The sequence below is a fragment of the Acanthochromis polyacanthus genome, chromosome 3 (assembly GCF_021347895.1).
Source record: "Acanthochromis polyacanthus isolate Apoly-LR-REF ecotype Palm Island chromosome 3, KAUST_Apoly_ChrSc, whole genome shotgun sequence".
Classification (NCBI taxonomy): domain Eukaryota; kingdom Metazoa; phylum Chordata; class Actinopteri; family Pomacentridae; genus Acanthochromis; species Acanthochromis polyacanthus.
The window spans coordinates 38193088-38211453 of record NC_067115.1 but is presented as its reverse complement, the minus strand read 5'-3'; the positions used below and the strand labels follow the sequence as shown (position 1 = coordinate 38211453).

The 18366-nt window shown below is 40.9% G+C and overlaps 1 protein-coding gene across 1 annotated transcript in view; it reads right to left on the bottom strand.

Moving 5' to 3' along the window:
* Positions 1–18366, bottom strand: part of LOC110956276 (glutamate receptor ionotropic, NMDA 2A-like) — a 241761-nt gene that overhangs the window by 11192 nt on the left and 212203 nt on the right. Inside the window, exons 12-16 of the mRNA XM_051945620.1 lie at positions 15892–16045; positions 13006–13131; positions 5169–5398; positions 4370–4530; positions 31–218 (exon numbers count right to left, since the gene is read on the bottom strand). Of these exons, the coding sequence (XP_051801580.1) occupies positions 31–218; positions 4370–4530; positions 5169–5398; positions 13006–13131; positions 15892–16045 (859 nt within the window). The remainder of the gene's footprint in view (positions 1–30; positions 219–4369; positions 4531–5168; positions 5399–13005; positions 13132–15891; positions 16046–18366) is intronic.

Below are 18366 nucleotides of genomic sequence, written 5' to 3'. Positions count from 1 at the left end.
GCAGAATGTCAATGTGTCCGGACGCCTTACCGTCTCCGATGATGCCCAGTATGGCCAGATCCACCAGTCGCTTCCAGTAGGATCCTTTCTGCAGAGCGATGCCGTAACCTGTGGTAGCGAAGATGTAGCCACTGCCAATGGTAACCAGCTTACAGCCGTCGTCTCGGCCTGCCATGTAGTTTAACACTGCAGCATCATAGATGAAAGCATCCAACTTCCTGTAAGAAGAGCACATTCTGAATTTACTTTCTTCTCACTGTCTTTATATACTGAATGTTTTTCCTAAGGTAGTTGCTAGAGGTACGGACCCGTACCCGTAGCCTGTGGCCTACGGATACGGCACTTTCCATTTGCCAATCAGATACGCGAGATCTGGTCACGTGACTCCTGGTAGACGCTGGAGGTACGGACCCATAGCATCGGTACTACAGGTACGGACCCTAAACCTAACCCTAACACTAACCCTAAACTTAACCTTTGCTTACCTTTCAACAGTTTGCAGTGGTTAGCAGCTTCTTGACTCGCGAGACTCGCGTACGGGTCCGTATCTGTCTGGCAAATGGAAAGTGCCGTATCCGTAGGCCACAGGCTACGAGTACGGATCCGTATCTGTACACACTACCTTTTCCTAAACATGCTCCCCAACTTTTGAATCAGCTCATAAACCTAATCTGTGATGTTAGTGCAGTATAAAAACATACATAGATGCTATTCTGAAGAAGAATGATATTACAGCAAGTAGACAAGATTGGTTCTTTAGTTTTGCTACATATAAAAGTAGACGTTCAATCATGATCCCGATTTCACACATGATGTGTCTTCCTGCATATAAATCAAAAATATGAAGATCAAGCTCAGAAAAAGATGTCTAAACTTGCTCAACTTTTTACATCCATTAAGACCAATTTTGCAGATTTGGCAAGATTTCTTTTTTCATCTTCAGCTTTATTTTCTTTTGAAATTTGAAAATACTTGAATTGAATAATCTTTCTATGTTGAGTGTGGCTAACCGTTCTTCAGCTTTTATGCTAAGCTAAAATTTCTATTTAGTATATAGACATTATGTAACTCCCAGCAAGAAAATTAATATTCATGAAAACATCACACATTCCTTCAAAGACCCCCTAATGTGTCCCACAATAAACCAAGATTGTTGATGAAATAAGAAAACAATAATCATATTTGTGCTTTTTTCTTTTGAAATCCGAAAACATTTTTATCTATTCAGGCCTAAGATAATAACAATAAATAAATAACCTGAGAATGAAAAATAATTCACTGACATCTCACAGCTCATATTTTGCAACTAGTTTCTTGATGAATCAATCAGCTGTTTAGTGTATATGTCTTTTGTCGGTTTGTCATGTTTCGGTCCTGTTTGCTTCCCTTCTTGTTCATCTGTCTGATTCCTCGTCTGTTTCCAGTTTGTACATTTAAATTTTTCTTGGTAACTTGTTGATTTCCGTCCTGTTCAACCACCGAATGATGCATCTATTATGCATTTTTTTACATTTTGTATTTTTTTAGTTTTTATCACCCCATTCCTTTTTTTTCTGATTTGGCTCTTCTTATTTTTCTCCAGTCGTTTTGTGTTTGCTTTACGCTATTTGGATTGTTGGAATAATTTTTTTTTGTTTGTCTGCAAACTTACCTCGTGACCAATAGACGTCCTTTTTAAGATATAAAGCAAAAATAAACAGGACACCGAAAATTAGCATCACTTATTGTTCTGCTATTCCAAGCACTTTTTTCATATTGCTTTCTGCATTTTAAAATATTGTTTGTCTTTTTTAAAATATAAATGTATTTCAATCAAAATGCATTTACAAAAATTATTGTATGTGTAGTTTGTACTCAACTGATCGTACCAGAACTATGTTAAATATGAACCAACAGGCTTTGACACTAACAAATGCAGTGCTGCTAATGTGGATATAGTGTTGTGGCAGAAATAGTGTTGGATTACTCACATCGCTTGGTTTTCTCGGGGCCAATATTTCACATGCATACCAGATTTGGACTCGGGCTGGGACTGAGGCAACCCTCTGATCCGTGTGCTTGGCCAGCAAATATTCACACATGTGAAATGCCATTGTTCCTCTGTTGCTTTACTCACAGGTTTTGTCATTACGATCACATGACAAATGGCATTCATACTAAGGGCCCACAATTTGTATCTGACATGGAAATCCCCTGATGTGGGCCCAATACATCTGAGCTCAGCAGAACAGGAAGCCTGATGAATGATTAATCAAACAAGGAACTGCTATGGCCATCCTATATGGCGGAAGACCCCTGTTTTTAACTTCATTATAGGAAAAACAGTTACATAGCATCAAATGAATATACCCCGGGGCGCTCTAGGTTAGATAAAGTCATGGAAAATTTTTTTAGACCACCCTTGTTTTCTTCAGTTTCTTGTTTATTTTAATGCAAGGTATCACTAAGGTATATTACTTGACGAATACAATGAACACGAAAAAAAATATTGCAGTTGATTACATAATACATTATGTCCTATTTGACATGCTTAAGCTCAATTGTATTCCCAGGGTATATAAGAGGTCATTTCATGTCATAAGCAGCACTGCACATGCAAAGGCCTAGAGTGATTTCCTGCTTACATTCAAGCCATAGCATGACTCAGAGGTAGTCAGCTGTCACATAATGCCTAAAACAAAAGAATTATGTGAAGCCCCAAAGGCAGTAATATTGGCACTGCTGGAAATTGGCATGAGTGAGAGACAGGTAGACAAAAAAATGGAGGATCTCCAAGACAGTCGTTCATTACACCAAGAAGAAACAAGCTGAACATGGTTATACCAAGCTGCTAGCTGGTCACGGTATCAAATGTCTTTCTACCCCATGAAAAGACCGTGCACTCATCCGTTCCTGTGTCAGGAATCGTCGTCAGACTTCCCCAGACCTTAAAAATGAGTGGGCACTGTCGAGAAATGTGACTTGTTTGGCAAGGACAGTTGGAAACCGACTTCCTGAAACTGGTCTAAAGTCACACAGGGCACGGAAGAAGCCCTTTATCAACAAAAGGCAGAGGCTGGCGATCACAAGGATTGGACTGTTGATGATTGGGCTTAGGTTCTCTTCAGTGATGAATCCAATTTTCAGTTGATGCCCACTCTATCCAACCTATTGGTTAGGAGGAAGCCCGGAGAAGCCTACAAACCAGACTGTCTTGCCCCTCTAGTAAAACATGAGGGTGGATCAGTGATAATCTGGGGTTGTTTCAGTACGGGTGGAACAGGGCAAATGCAACTGTGTGAAAGGCAAATGAACCAGGTCATGTGCAGGGCTACTCTTGAAAACAATCTTCTTCCATCAGCTGGAAAACTCTTTCCTGCCTCCATTGACTGGATTTTCCAACAAGGCAATGCCCTTTGCCACATGGCAAAGTCAGTTAAAGCCTGGATGGAGAACCAGAACATTTGAGCCATGCCTTGGCCTGTTCAATCACCAGATCTCAATCCAATTGAAAACTTGTGGAAAACCATCAAACTCAAAATGGAGAACCACAAGTCCAAAAACAAAGCAAAATTGTTTGAATTTCTGCAACAGGAATGGGGTGCTGTGACAGCAGAACAATGTCAGAAAGTGGTGTTTTTCCTGCACAGAGAATCTAAACAGATACTTATTTCCCTGCACACAGCATTAAAAACAATATAAATTCAATAATGGATAAGAAGCATTTTAAAATATGTCTTGTGTAGCAGCCTATTCCGTAACTGGACAGAAATTCTACTCAGACTCAGGAGTGTTTCTGTTCTCGTCTGTCAAAACAACCATATTTGTTGAAGAACTCAGCTAAACACTAATGATTCTGCTGAACACATTCATTATATAGTTTTGATGTTGTATAGACAAAGCCTAAAATATGAGAAACAAAACTATATCTTTTTGATATGCAATATCAAGAAAGTAATTATTGCAGAAACGGGAATACCAAAAAGTAAAATTATGTTTAGAGAATATACCCTAAAGATCAAAGCATAGGAAACTAATGAACAAATAAAAGCACTGAAGCCTTCCTTTTGTTCCTTTGTGTTTAGGAGGAAGAATAAAGGTAGCAAACTTCAGAACAAATTACGCTCTCCCCGTTTTGGCAGCTTCCTCGTTCGAGCAGCAACAATCCTCTATAATGAGCACTAGCAGACAGTGGATGCATTTCAGTGACAGAAACACTCAGCACAGTTACTGCAGTATTTTAGCATAAGCCAGTGTTGGGCTCCATGGGGACATGTTCCTGTGTGTTTTCACATATTCTTATGCATGCACGGTGTTTGCAAACAGAAGTATCCCCTCAGGTATAATGAAGCTCAACGTGATGTGAGTGGGCTTGACAAGTTTACATTACCCCGTCTTGAGGCTGACGAGTGCATCCTGGACGCCGCTCTGATGGTATTTGGTCATGTACTGATGCATGTCTGGGTAGTTCTTCCTGATGTTGCGCTCGGTGCTACCGTTGGGAACGGTCCCAAAGCGAAACGGAGGTGAATAGGAGTACGGACTCTGGAACTGCAGGGAGGAAGATAAAGAAAAAGTGAAAGAGAAGCAGGTCGTTTAATGACAGTATGAGAAGGGAGTGCCAAAAACAAAACAAAAAAGGTTCAAAGACGAAGAGCGGGAGTGAGTGACGGCAGGAAGAGGCAAAGTAAGATAAAAAGAAAAAAGTGAGTCTTAGTGGGAGGGGGAGCTAAAGTATGAAAGTGAAGGAAAGGGGGAGGAGAGGGGAGAGACAATGGAGTGGACTCATCAGTCATCATCATTGTGTGTCTTGTCTAGCGTAAGCCTGGCTGGGCTTCTGCTGACACCGTCAGCGTCTGCAAACCACACACACACACACACACACACACACACACACACACACACACACACACACACACACACACACACACACACACATTTCACCTGGCAGTGTTAGCATGGTGACAGCTACGGCCAGAGGGTTTGGGCTGTTGAAGCCCAAGGGCGCTCCTCAGAGAGTCCTGTCTGGCTGCAGGGCTGGCATCCATTACAAGAGCAACCCTGACTGTGAATGTGTTTAGTTTCCTTTGTGCGTGTGTGTGTGTGTGTGTGTGTGTGTGTGTGTGTGTGTGTGTGTGTGTGTGTGTGTGTGTGTGTGTTTCTGTCCATCTGCATGTGTGTAATCCCACCTTCTTGTCTGAGAGTCCAGTGACTTGGTCCACGAACTCCTCCTGGATCATGAAAGCAGCCAGGTTGGCAGTGTAGGAGGCCAGGAAGATGACAGCGAAGAAGGCCCACACCGAGACAATGAACTTACTGGTTGTGCCTTTCGGGTTCTGAACGGGGACGGAGTTGTTGAACACCAGACCCCACAGCAGCCATATGGCCTTACCAATGGTGAATGAAGGGCCATGTGGGTCTGAAATAGGGAGGCAGGAGAGCAGAGGGGACAATTAAAAACAGATAAAGTGAAAAGAGATTCATGCTGCAGGACTGAGGCAGGTGGAACCTCAAATTCTCATTTTAAGCTGAGAACTGATAACCTTATCAATTTAACATTAGCGTACCGTGTCTACTAATAGTATGTGTCCACAAGGCTGTTTTTGCATGGAAACACGCCGCATCTGAATATTGCTCGCTTGGTGTGCTCAAATACTTTCAGAAATACTGACTTCGCTGAACTGTTTTCATAATAAAAGAGAAAGTTTGCAATTGAGTTGCAATGTAGGTCCGGTGCTGCTACTGGACTGAAGCTAAAGCACTGTTATGTGACCACGAGTGGCCTGCAAGTAACATGCCCACCAAACGGGTGATATTCAGATGCAGCATGTTTACATGCAAGGAAATTGGATCCTGTGGACACGTACCTGTAGTCAGACATCCAGCTTCAAGAGGCCCAAACATTCCACAGGAACATCATCTCACAGGAAAAACAAAACTCTCTCCTCTCAGAAAGCTTAAACAAACAGACTAAGAGCCAAAGTGGATTTTTATGGCTTCAGAGACATCTGCACCTTCCACCAAAAGCCTCGTAAAATTCATTTACGGGGACCTGTGACCTGGCCAGAAAACCCCTTTTTTGCAGACTCTCACATGTATTGTTGTATTTGTATGTTTTCCTTTATTCCTACCTTCACAGAAGACACTGAGACCCCTTGCAGGGAACTGAAAAGGACACAAATGTTTCACACCTTCCTAAATTTGCATTTAAAGGACTGTTTATTCCCTTTTGGTTCCTATCCTTTGATTAACTGAACTCATCTTCACAGACGCCATGCAGTCTCCCTCCCTCTCGATCAGATACCGAGAGTCATAAATATCTAAGGACCTTTCCGTCACCCCGGGAGGGCTGCAGAAAGACACTCAGTCTGTTTGCTGCCCAGAAGGACCCCCTTTCTAAAAATCATGCTTCTGAAATTTATCTTGTGATTTTGAAGTTGTCAAAGTTGAACTAATAATTTGTTATACATGTTGGTCCAACTCTAACGTCTCTAGCATATTCCTGTCCTGAGATATTAATTCTGAACGTTTATTGTCTTCCTGACCCATTTCTTCCACAGCTCAACATTGCCCCCTATTGACGTCGGAATGTCATGACATTATCAAGGAATTCACTGAAATTAATCATAAAATTGTGTTTTATACAGGTCGAAAAGAGTTGGAAATTGTTTATTTACCACCTTATGTACACCATGTTGTCATATGTACACTGCGACCCACATAATCACTAGAGTACACTAGAGAGATAGAGTACACAAACCTATAATTAAACAAATAACTCACATATTTTTGAATAGCTAGCATGTTTTATCGTGTTATACACTTTGATTGTGCTAAAAGTAGTTTCCTGGATTATGACAGAGTAAGCAGATCGCTTTTTGCGCGCTTTAATATTTTTAATTCCCTATCTGATCAGCTCTCATCTCCTATCCGGAGCCCACAGGGAGGAGGGTCTCCAGAGCCTCAAACTCGCGCTTAAACTTCTAGTTCTCCGCCTCCTTTAGCCAAAAACTAGAAGAAGCTTCATGCTTCTTTGTTCGCTCTCTTGCTCTCTTATGACTCGTACGACTCTTACGCTCTTACTTCTTTTAACTCGCTACAAGAACTACGTTAAGCGAATCTTTTTCTTTAGGCGCGCCCTTCTTTTTCTTCCTCCCCAAAACTTTACTCATCGCGGTTATAGAGGCTGGCCCTTTGTTAACCACGACTTCTTATTCCATTTTTCTTTTTGTTCTGAATAGATATTTTTGCTCATCTCCAACCACCAGATCTACAATTTTATTTTATATGCGATTTATTTTTGATAGGAACCAATTTGATTTTGTTCCGTCGTTTTTATCCTTCCCGCTGAAGAGTTCCAGTCTGTGCGGCTTCAGCTACACTGACCGGCAGAAATAGAACGTGAACCTTCAGCCTTCCAGACAATTATTTTTGACAAAGCCAACCCAGAAGAACGCAGGCTGTTCCAGCCCTCGCCACCGTCAGCTGAGCACCAGACGAACCGGGTCCAGCCAGACCCCTAGGACACTCGAAGTTTGAAGCAGGCAGGACGACGAAGCGTTGCCATAGCAGCCAAACAGCGCAGCTGCCGATCCTCCTCTCGGAACCAACGAGTTCCGCGCCACAGCAACCACGTCCCAGCCTTTGAGATGCGAGAGATCCCTCTTCTCCAACGCAAAGTAAGACTAGCTGACGTGTGATCTAAGCTAATGGTTGATGTCAAAAATAATAGCTTGATTTAATATTAGTCACTCTGTTTAATCACTTACCCGTCGTTCATATTCCAAATTATTAAACTCCTCGATATTTTTTCCGCGGTCTGATTACTCAGTGCCATAATCTCAGATTAGAAATGCAAACATAAATAACCTACACACACACACGCACCTACACCATGCACACACACCCACAGCATTTATTCATTCCATATTTGTCACTGTATTAATCTCTGTGTTTATCATTATATTGGTTAATAAATATCTTTCATTTAGACCAAAATTACAGTCTCTTTTGCGTTTATATGTGTTGACTGGGGTCAATGTTTCTCGAGGATTCTCGACATTCAGATATTAGACTGACTAACTAATCAAAATTTTCAAACAATTAATAATATTTTTATTAAGGTTAATTAATAATTTCCTGACTAAATTAAACGTCAGATGGTGCCCCGATTAATAAAACTACAATCAACGAGTGCATACTTATTAAATTAACGTTTAATAAGGCAATATCGCTACATACCTTAAGAATATCAGCCAATATATCGATAAATTCAGCATCAGCCACAAAAATCCAGTATTGATTAGGTTGCAACAAATTTACGCCAGAACAGATTCCATGCAGTTGCTTCACTTGCATGAAAATTTTGTCTTCTTTCTGCATTTACAAGTTCCTTGTTGCAATCGATTTTTTAAATTTAACACCTCAATGATTTTTTATACACACTACAAATTCTCTTTTCAGTTCAATAAAATTTCTGTTCCTTCATATCGACTGTAAAAAAAAAAAAAAAAAGGTTCATTACAGAGGTTTTACGTTTGTACTACTCACATTTGCCATAAAAAGGCCTCCAAAAGAAAAATTAAAACAGAGGGCAGTTTAAAGGCATCGCATGTTTTGAATTTAATATATTGGTTATGCAACTGGTTGTGTATAATGAGGACATAATATGTAGATGGAAGGGTGTTTATTTTAACAGGACCAGAAGGGTGACACTGTAAATAATGAAAAGATATTATTGGCTTTAATTTTTATTTATGCCTACAGCTTGCACATTCTGCAACAGTCATTGTGAAAAGCAAGCTTCTGTTCTGGAATGACAAAAAAGTGAAGAGCAAAATTTCTCGAGGCCGAATCAAATCAAAGCCACAGACAAATGTAATAAATAAACCACTGTCCACTGGCTTATCAGATTTTCTGTTTGTGGCGAAAACCAAATCTAAAAGGATGTTTTTCACACAGAACTTCTCATGAAACGCAGACCTGCTAATTGAGATGCTCCCCACAGACATTTGCGCCATGTTTTCCACAACACAAGGTCAGGAAAAAATGTTCACCGCACTTGAATCAGTAATGTTTTTGATGCATCGATTTACGGCCTTCAAAGCTTTTCAGCTACAAGCATTAACCCGAAGTCAGGACCTACCTGCTAAAGGAATGGTTTGAGATTTGGGGAGATACATGTATTTGCCCTCTCTCTGAAAGTTTGATTACAAAAGTGATTTTACTCTCGTGTCTGTGTATATGAAGCTACCACTGGAGAGCTTGTTTCCTTAGCTTAGCATGACTGCTAGAACTGGGGAAACAGCAAACTTGGTTGATGGTGCGGTAATCTCACATATATAGCCAACTAACACCACAATGTGATGTTTCAGGCTTCATTTTTAAATGCATTAAAACAGTAGTATAAATCAAAATTCAAGAATGTTTATTTGTCACATACAGTCTGTGCAGTGAAAAGCAAAGTGACTGTTCTCAGGGCTCATAAAAAGGACAAAAACAGTAAAAAATGTGAAAAGTCACATTGTCATATATAATGCTTGTGTGTGTGTGTGTGTGTGTGTGTGTGTGTGTGTGTGTGTGTGTGTGTGTGTGTGTGTTGTTATGTTTGTTATTCATTAGAGTGTGTGTGCATAGACCTACATGTGATTTGCGTCTTTTTTTACGATTCAATTAGCATAATTACATATTTAGCATGCAGCTGTGGCTCCCAAAAATGATATTCTTAGATGTTAAAACTGCATTCTTAAAAACATTTTGAGGGAAAGATATTTTCTCCCAGTTTTGTTTGTGATATATAGTATAAATCAACATACCTTTGGCATTAATTCTATTGCTCCTTTTCACTCAATCAATCATATATTATATGGGTGAGACTCATCACCTAAGAAAATGAAGAAAGAGCTTGAAACATATTGTGAACGAGTCATATCTGAACTCAAACCATGATGCTGTCCTGAATTTAACCAAATAATTGTGCTGAGACCAGAGGGCTGAACTACAAAGTGAGATTAATGTGATAGCATTTATGTTGAGCTTAAATTTTTCATTGTCATGAAAGTGTCTCTCTATTGACCTGGTTAGATCTCCGTGGTAAATGATGCTGTGGAGCTAACCTGGTTCGGGTTTTGTTCAGAGTTTAGGATTATATAAAGCGTCTCCCTTTAACCAAATCGTTTCTTGACAATTATTTATGAGCGATACAGATTCTCAGTTGATGGAAAATGTTTTATCTACAAACATGTTGAGCTGTACATTACTAAAACCACTGAATGAGGCCATGTAGTTACAGCATCACACACTGTATGCATCGCGTTTCCATGGGAACCCAACATGCTTTTAATTGGTGATGCAGAAATTATATAAATATGTTTTTATGTTTGGTCCCTTCACTCTGTTGGTTCTGCAGCTGATAAAACATCGATTAGAACATCGATTGTTTTACTGGTATTTATTACAGAGAATATTCAATCAGTAACATCAATTTCACTTTTATTTCACCACAAATTAAAGTGATTTCCTGCAAAATGGGACAGTGTCAGACCGAAATACACTTCAGTACTATAAGCACCATTTTGCAGTCCTATTATAATTTAAGAAACGATCATCTGTGGTATTGAAATGCAGACTTTTCTAAAGTGAGATGGTTAAATTGTTCGACTTAATTATGATCCTGTTAGGCTTCCGTAGGCTTGTAAATGCAGCCATGAAGAAGAATGTGCGGAAGTGGTTGTGTTGTTGTGGCAGTAAACGAGTGAGAGCGGAGCAATACGGTAGTTTTACCGTCGTTGTCTTCGTCGTCATCATTATATTCATTTTGAGATGATGTGGTTAAATAAAACGCGTAAAACGAGCTCTCTTCCCTTGTTTATCAAGTGGTTATGTCAACAAGAAGCTGAAAAGAATTAAAGATTGAGACTACAGAACTTCAAGAAGCTACAGAACTGAAGATAACCACTACAAGTACAATATTATGTTTAAATACATAAAGTTTAATAACTTTATCAATCAATTAGAAACAATCAGCTGCATTCATCGATAGATCAACACATGCCAAACGTTTAACGGTTTTATACCATCATTCCTGTCTCACGTAATTTCCAGTAACAGCTTTTTACCGTCATACATTTTTATATTCTTCCTTGTTTTCCATTAAAACAACCTACTGACTGAAGCAGCTGCATGCGGTCGGTTCATTTACTGCAGAAGAGTCACATGATGAGTTAAACTCCTCCTTTTGAGAACAGAGTTTGAAGCAGAAAGTCAAAGAAAGTTGAAAACCACCTTCATGATATCTGTCAACTTTCTCTCAAAGAAAGCCTGGATATGTTGAACTGGCTATCTGATCAAGTAGCCAACATGAAGTTATCGTGAAAGGGTCCACCAACATGTAATTGGTGGGATTTGAATCTCGGTCTCTTTTGTGAAAAGAGCGGAGGACACACTGGAACAGTTTTGTATGGATCAGTGTGTGTGTGTGTGTGTGTGTGTGTGTGTGTGTTTTTCAGAAAGCGCACAACAGACAGCTAAAGGAACGAGAGGAGATTTTCACTGAGTTTGACAAAACCTGCACTGGATTAGAATTGCTGAGTCTACCTTTAAGGTGCAGACATGAGAGAAGCTTAAAGTAAATAAGCATATTATGTAGAACTGCTGCTTTCGTTCTCCATCGATAAGTAAATTAATGTATAAATAGGTTAAATAGATACAGTAATTATAGCTGCAAGCAGAGTTAAATGGGCCCTTGTACACCCATGCAGGTCGGGATGTGGCAGAAATTTGAAGGTGTGAACACTTAGCTGACCAGTGTCAAGATTTACATCACAAAGTTTCTTGCAATGGTACATGCAAATATAAAGGCTACAACTTCCTGCTACCAATAATTGGCACTATGACTAAGACTCACTTTTAGAATGTTGATACAATCCAATACAATACAATAACTTTATTTCTTTATTTATATAACTTTATTTTATTTATTTCGGTCTCTTCAGACTTGGACTCTTGTCCAGTAATCGAAATTCGATCCAGATTGGATCATGTGCAGCTGCGATATAAACACTTCAATAGTCATGGCGAGACATCAAAATTCAGACATGCTGTTTGATGAAAACTCATAATTTTCTCCGTAAATCATCATCAATGTCGTAAGGCTTACGTCACCACATTTGAGGTTAATATGGTCAATGGGCTAACAATAGCACATCAAAGTGTAAAACCTGCAATTTCCTGTTGCCAGTGCTATAGCCGTGAATGATATTAGTATATGGGTGTGATCAGTGCAGGACTCTGATCAAACACGCAGTTTGAGGCAGATTAGATCATGTACAGGAGGAGTTAGATAGTCCTCCCTGTTTCATGGCAGAAAATTTCGATATCTTTTTATCATTAAGGCCTGTTGAATAAACTGGCCAAATTTGAGGTCTCTTGGAGTTACCCCCAATGAGGATTTAACAACTGAAAATGAGCAAAAATACCAAAAAATCTCCCAATTTAAACAAAATGATGGACTTCCTGTTGGGTTGAGGGTATGGCTCCAAGAGGCTTTTTGCGCGCCCTGACGTGTTACATATGGCAACAAATTTCGCAGATGTAGGTGAAATGTTGTAGAAGATGTATCAAATGTTGCAGTGGGCGCTATGGAATCAAGTCCCATAAAATAACAAATTTTTCACCAGTTCTGATGCAAATTACTGTGTGTTTTTGAGGATGTTTAGACTTCAAAAATGAAATTCTTTCAGGTGAAAAATAATTCCTTGCAGTTCAGTAGGATCATAGTACTCAAGCCTTAACAAGTCAAGGATTGGCCAAATGCATGTCAATATCTTAAAACTTCCTGCCAGAAATTTTGCAATTTTACTTCTCAAATGGTGCTTTTCTGACAAATCAGCCTCACATGGTTAGTGGTTGTTGTTCAATCAGTTTGTAGGATTAAAAAAACTAAACAGAAAGAACAAAATTTATTGATCTGGTTTTTTTTTAGCAGTACTGAAAGAAAAATCAAAGAAAAAATTAATGTGCACTTACCTTTGCCTTGGGCCAAGTTACGGTTGAAGCCCAGCGGACTGACGAACTCAAAGAGGAAGACGGCGATGGCGGTAACGATGAGCAGCATTACAAACATCATCACCCAAACCGATGCACTGAAGGGCTCTAAAATGGTGGGGGTCAGTGTCGAGGAGCATAAAAAATGGAAGGAAAAGAAGGTATGGAAAAACAGAGCAGGGGATGGGGGGAGATAAAGCAAAAAGGAAAAGATGATAGGGGAGACGTAGAGAGGGGAGAAAAAAAGTGAGGCAGACAGAGTGAAGGAGGGGAGAAGGGAGAGTTAGTCACAGAGAGTTTGACGGAGCACATTTCCATATTTCTCATTATTCCCTTGGATGAGAGCTGAGAGAGAGGGAGGTGGCGAAGGGGGGAGGTAGGGAGGGAAGGAGAACTCTGAGTGATCTGATGTGCCCTGCTGTGGGCGTGTGTGAAATACGTGTGTGTGCATGTGTGTCGTAGGCATGTGTGTGTGTGCTTTGGGCACGTGTGTGATATACACTCACTGGCCACTTTATTAGGTACACCTTACTAGTAAAATGTAGGGCCCCCTTTATACCTTCAGAACTGCCTTAATTCTTCGTGGCATACGGTGTTTCCAAGGTGTTGGAAACATTCCTCAGAAATTTTGGTCCATACTGACATAAACAATATGGACCAAAAGCACTGTTGCTGCAGATTTGTTGGCTGGACATCAATGATGCCAATCTCCTGTTCCACCACATCCCAAAGGTTCTGTTGGAATGAGATCTGGTGACTGTGGAGGCCATTAAAGTACAGTGAACTCATTTTCATGTTCAAGAAACCAGTCTGAGATGATTTGAGCTTTATGACATGGTGTATTATCCTGCTGCATGTAGCCATCAGAAGATGGCACACTGCAGTCATAAAGGGATTGATATGGTTGGCAACAATACTCAGGTAGGCTGTGGCATTTAAACCATGCTCCGTTTAGTACTAAGAGGCCCAAAGTCTGCCAAGAAAATATCCTCCACACCATGACACCACCAACACCAGAACCAATGATACAAGGCAGGATGGATCCATACTTTCATTTTGTTTTTGCCAAATTCTGACCGTCTGAATGTCGTAGCTGCAAGGAGACTCATCAGACCAGACAACATTTTTCCAATCTTGTGTTGTCCAATTTTAATAAACCTGTGTGAACAGGAAACTGATAGTAGCCTCAGTTTCCTGTTCTTAGCTGACAGGAGTGGCACCCGGTGTGGTCTTCTGCTGCTGTAGCCCATCTTCTTCAAGGTTGGACTTGTTGTGTGTTCAGAGATGGCATTCTACATTCCTTGGTTTTAACAAATGGGTATTTGAATTACTATTTGAATTACTATTTGAATTTCCTATCTATCATCTCCAACCAGTCTCCCCACTCTCCTCTGACCTCTCACACCAACAAAGCATTTTCATCCATACAACTGCCACTCACTGGATATTGTCTCTTTTTCAGACCATCCTCTGTAAACGCAAGAGATGGTTGTGCGTGAAGATCCTAGTAGATCAGCAGTTTGTGAAACACTCTGACGACTCCGTCTGGCACCGACAACCATGCCACATTAAAAGTCTCTTCAATCCCCTTTCTTCCCCATTCTAATGCTCAGTTTGAACCTGAAGTTGTCTTGACTACATCTACAGCCAGAGATGCCGAACCCAGACAAATTGTATGTGGGTGTGTGTCGCTGTATTCACAAGTATGTGACTGCCAGGGTTAGCCAACCAGGAGAGATTGTGCGCTGAGGTGCCTCTAATATGAGCGTGAGAGATACTGAACCGTCACTGATACCCTGGCCCAGGCTCAACACACACACACACACACACACACACACACACACACACACACACACACACACACACACACACACACACACACACACACACACACACACACACACACACACACAAAATAAGCTTCCATACACAAAGCATTCACCCCTTAACATATATACAGCCAAAGCACATTCATTCTCCACACGCTCTTGACTCAGTACACAAATATATCTGTGTGGTATCACACACACACTTTTATTTATTTATTTATTTTTACACATCCACACATACGCACACATACGCGCGCGCACACACACATTGTGACACATGGCTTAATACACTGCGACCAACACACACATGGTCCAATACATCCCCTCGCTCCTCGCCTCGCTTCAATGACAATACAACACATTAGCGCAGAGGAAAGCACGGGTTTCTAGTCATCTGTAGAACCGGAGGAAGAGGAGGAGGAAGAGGAAGAGTATCAAGAGTGCTTTGTCTGAGCTGACTTTAAAAAAAAAAAACAGCTGGCACGCTTTGCTTCCTCTGCTCTGGTGGAAATATTAATGTGCTTAGGGCGTCGAGACCCAGATAAAGTCAGAGTACAAGTGGAATTTGGCTAGCATATATTGTTTTAATAAAATGTTTAATTTTATATGCAGGGTTTCACCAGCCTGTTTGCATAGGAGAAAAATGATGAGTGAGGAAGAGAAGAAATAAAATGAAAGATGGATTTACCGGGGGGCTGCACAGTGGAGTAGTGGTTAGCACTTTCGCCTTGCAGCATGAAGATCCCCGGTTCAAATCCCGGCCTGGGCCTGGGATCTTTCTGCATGGAGTTTGCATGTTCTCCCTGTGCATGCGTGGGTTTTCTCCGGGCACTCCTCCCACAGTCCAAAAAATTTGCTGAGGTTAATTGATTACTCTAAATTGCCCGTAGGTGTGAATGTGAGTGTGATTGTTTGTCTATATATGTAGCCCTGCGACAGACTGGCGACCTGTCCAGGGTGTCAGCTGAGATAGGCTCCAGTCCCCCCACGACCCTAGTGAGGATAAAGTGGTATATAGAGAATGGATTGATGGATTTACCAAGAAAGGCTGAAGGAGAGACAGTCCCGTTGCTTCGTGACACCATGACGCTGATGCCGGTCTCCACGAATGGCACGGAGAAGTCAATGACCTCTGACCTCTCCTCATTGATGGTCAGGGAGCCAACAGCCATCACTGCCTTCTTATAAACCACCTAGCAAACACAGTCAACCATTGTTATCGTAAATACAGTGCTGTGAAATTCCTGATGTCTTCTGTTTTGCATATTTCTTAAATATTGAAGATCATCAAACTAATATTTAGATTTATTTAATATTAGACACAGATAACCCACGAAACATAAAATGGAGTTAATAATATATTATTTTTTTGAAAGTCTGTACCACCCCTGTGAAAAAGTAATTACCCCCCTGAACCCAATAATTGCTTGGTCCCTTGGCAGCAACAACTCCAGCCAAATGTTTCTTTCAATCATTAGTGTTGAGCTTTAGGTCATGAACTGATGGTAGATATTTTCCAGAAGGATTTTCTAATGGAGCGCAGAATTCATGGTTCCATCAGTGATGACAAGTCATCCAGGTCCTCCAACCATCACACTACCACCACCATGTTTCACTGCTGATATCATGTCCTTCTTGTGGAATGCAGTATTAGCTTTACACCAGATGTAACAGACCCATGTCTTCCAAAAAGTTCCATCTTTGACTCATCAGTCCACAGGATGTTATCCCAAAAGTCTTGGAGCTCATCCAGATACTTTTTTGTAAACACAGTGGCCCCTTGTCTATCGTGTAGGGGTCTAGAACGTAACCCCGGCCATAGACGAAAATCCGTGAAGTCTTGACCATATGAATTTTGTTATTTAGATATATTTTAAGGCTTTATAAACCCTTCCCACACAGTGCAGAACACCACAGAGCAACAATATGTGCAGTGATCAGACATCAATGTGAAATGGACAAGGTAAGATGACGGGAGACAGAGGAGACTGATGTTATGGTCGCTGAGCCAATCAGTGCCCAGCGCTGTACGCTACACATTTCATTTTGATTAAATATTCTTTTAATATGTTTAAATTATAATTTTTAATGTATTTTTCATATTGTTTTCATTTTATTTAGGCTAGAAAATGTTTATTTTACCATAAAAATAATTAAAATAATGTAGCAATAGTTTGTTGGAAGTGTTATGTTGTCAGGACCATGAATGTGAAATGTAGTGTGTTTGATGACTTCCTGCCACATTTTCTTTGCTGTTGTTCTATGTGGGTCAAAATAAAAGCATCTCAATAGAATAGAATAGAATAGAATAGAATAGAATAGAATAGAATAGAATAGAATATGCTTTATTGTCATTATACAGTGCATAATGAGATTGGAGAGCTTCTTTTCAGTGCAAAGAAATTTTAAAGACAACGCAAACAGTCTATTTATAAATATACAGTATAAATAACAGAGTGAATATAAATGACAGAGTGAATGAGGCAGTGGTGTATATTGCACATTTCACATTATATTGTTGGCTTGGTGTGAGACATGAGACGTGAGAGTTCAGGGTGGTGATGACTCTCGGAAAGAAGCTGTTTTTAAGTCTGTTTGTCCTCACTTTAATGCCTTCCAGAGGGTAACAGACCAAAAAACTGAGAAGTGGGATGTGAGCTGTCCTTGACGATGTTCTGAGCTCTGCTGAGGCACCAGGAGGAGTAGATGTCCATGAGGGAGAGGCGAGTACAGTCAACAATCCTCTGTGCTGCTTTGACTGTCCTCTGAAGCCTTGCTCTGTCTGCCTCAGTGCAGCTCCCGTACCAGGTGGAAACACAGTACATCAGCAGGCTCTCTATGGATGAGCAGTAGAAGGCTAACAGCAGCTTCCTGTCCAGGTTGTTCTTCCTGAGGACTCTCAGGAAGTGTAGCCACTGCTGAGCCTTCTTTATGACAGCCGTGATGTTGTCTGTCCAGGAGAGGTCATCAGAGCTCTGGACTCGCAGGAACCTGAATATGTGGACTGTCTCCACACAATCGCCGTTGATGTCGAAGGGGGGTGGGTCCATTCTGTTCCTCCTGAAGTCCATGATGATCTCCTTTGTCTTTGAGGTGTTTAGTGTCAGGTTGTTTTCTGAACACCAGGTTGTCAATTTCTGGACCTCCTCTCTGTAAGCTGTCTCGTCTTCCTTTGCGATCTGACCGACCACTGGTGGTGTCGTCAGCAAATTTGACGATGATGTTGTTTCTGTGATCCGGTCTGCAGTCATAGGTGTAGAGACAGTACAGGAGGGGGCTCAACACACAGCCCTGTGGTGTACCGGTGCTCAGTGTGCGGGTGGGAGAGAGGTGGGGACCAAGCCTCACAGACTGGGGTCTGTTGGTTAAAAAGTCCTTTAATCCAGGTGCATGTGAGAGGGGAGAGGCCCAGGGTGTCCAGTTTGTTGACCAGGATGTCCAGAATGATTGTGTTGAATGCCGAGCTGTAATCCACAAAGAACATCCTGGCATAGCTCTGCGGTTGTTCCAGGTG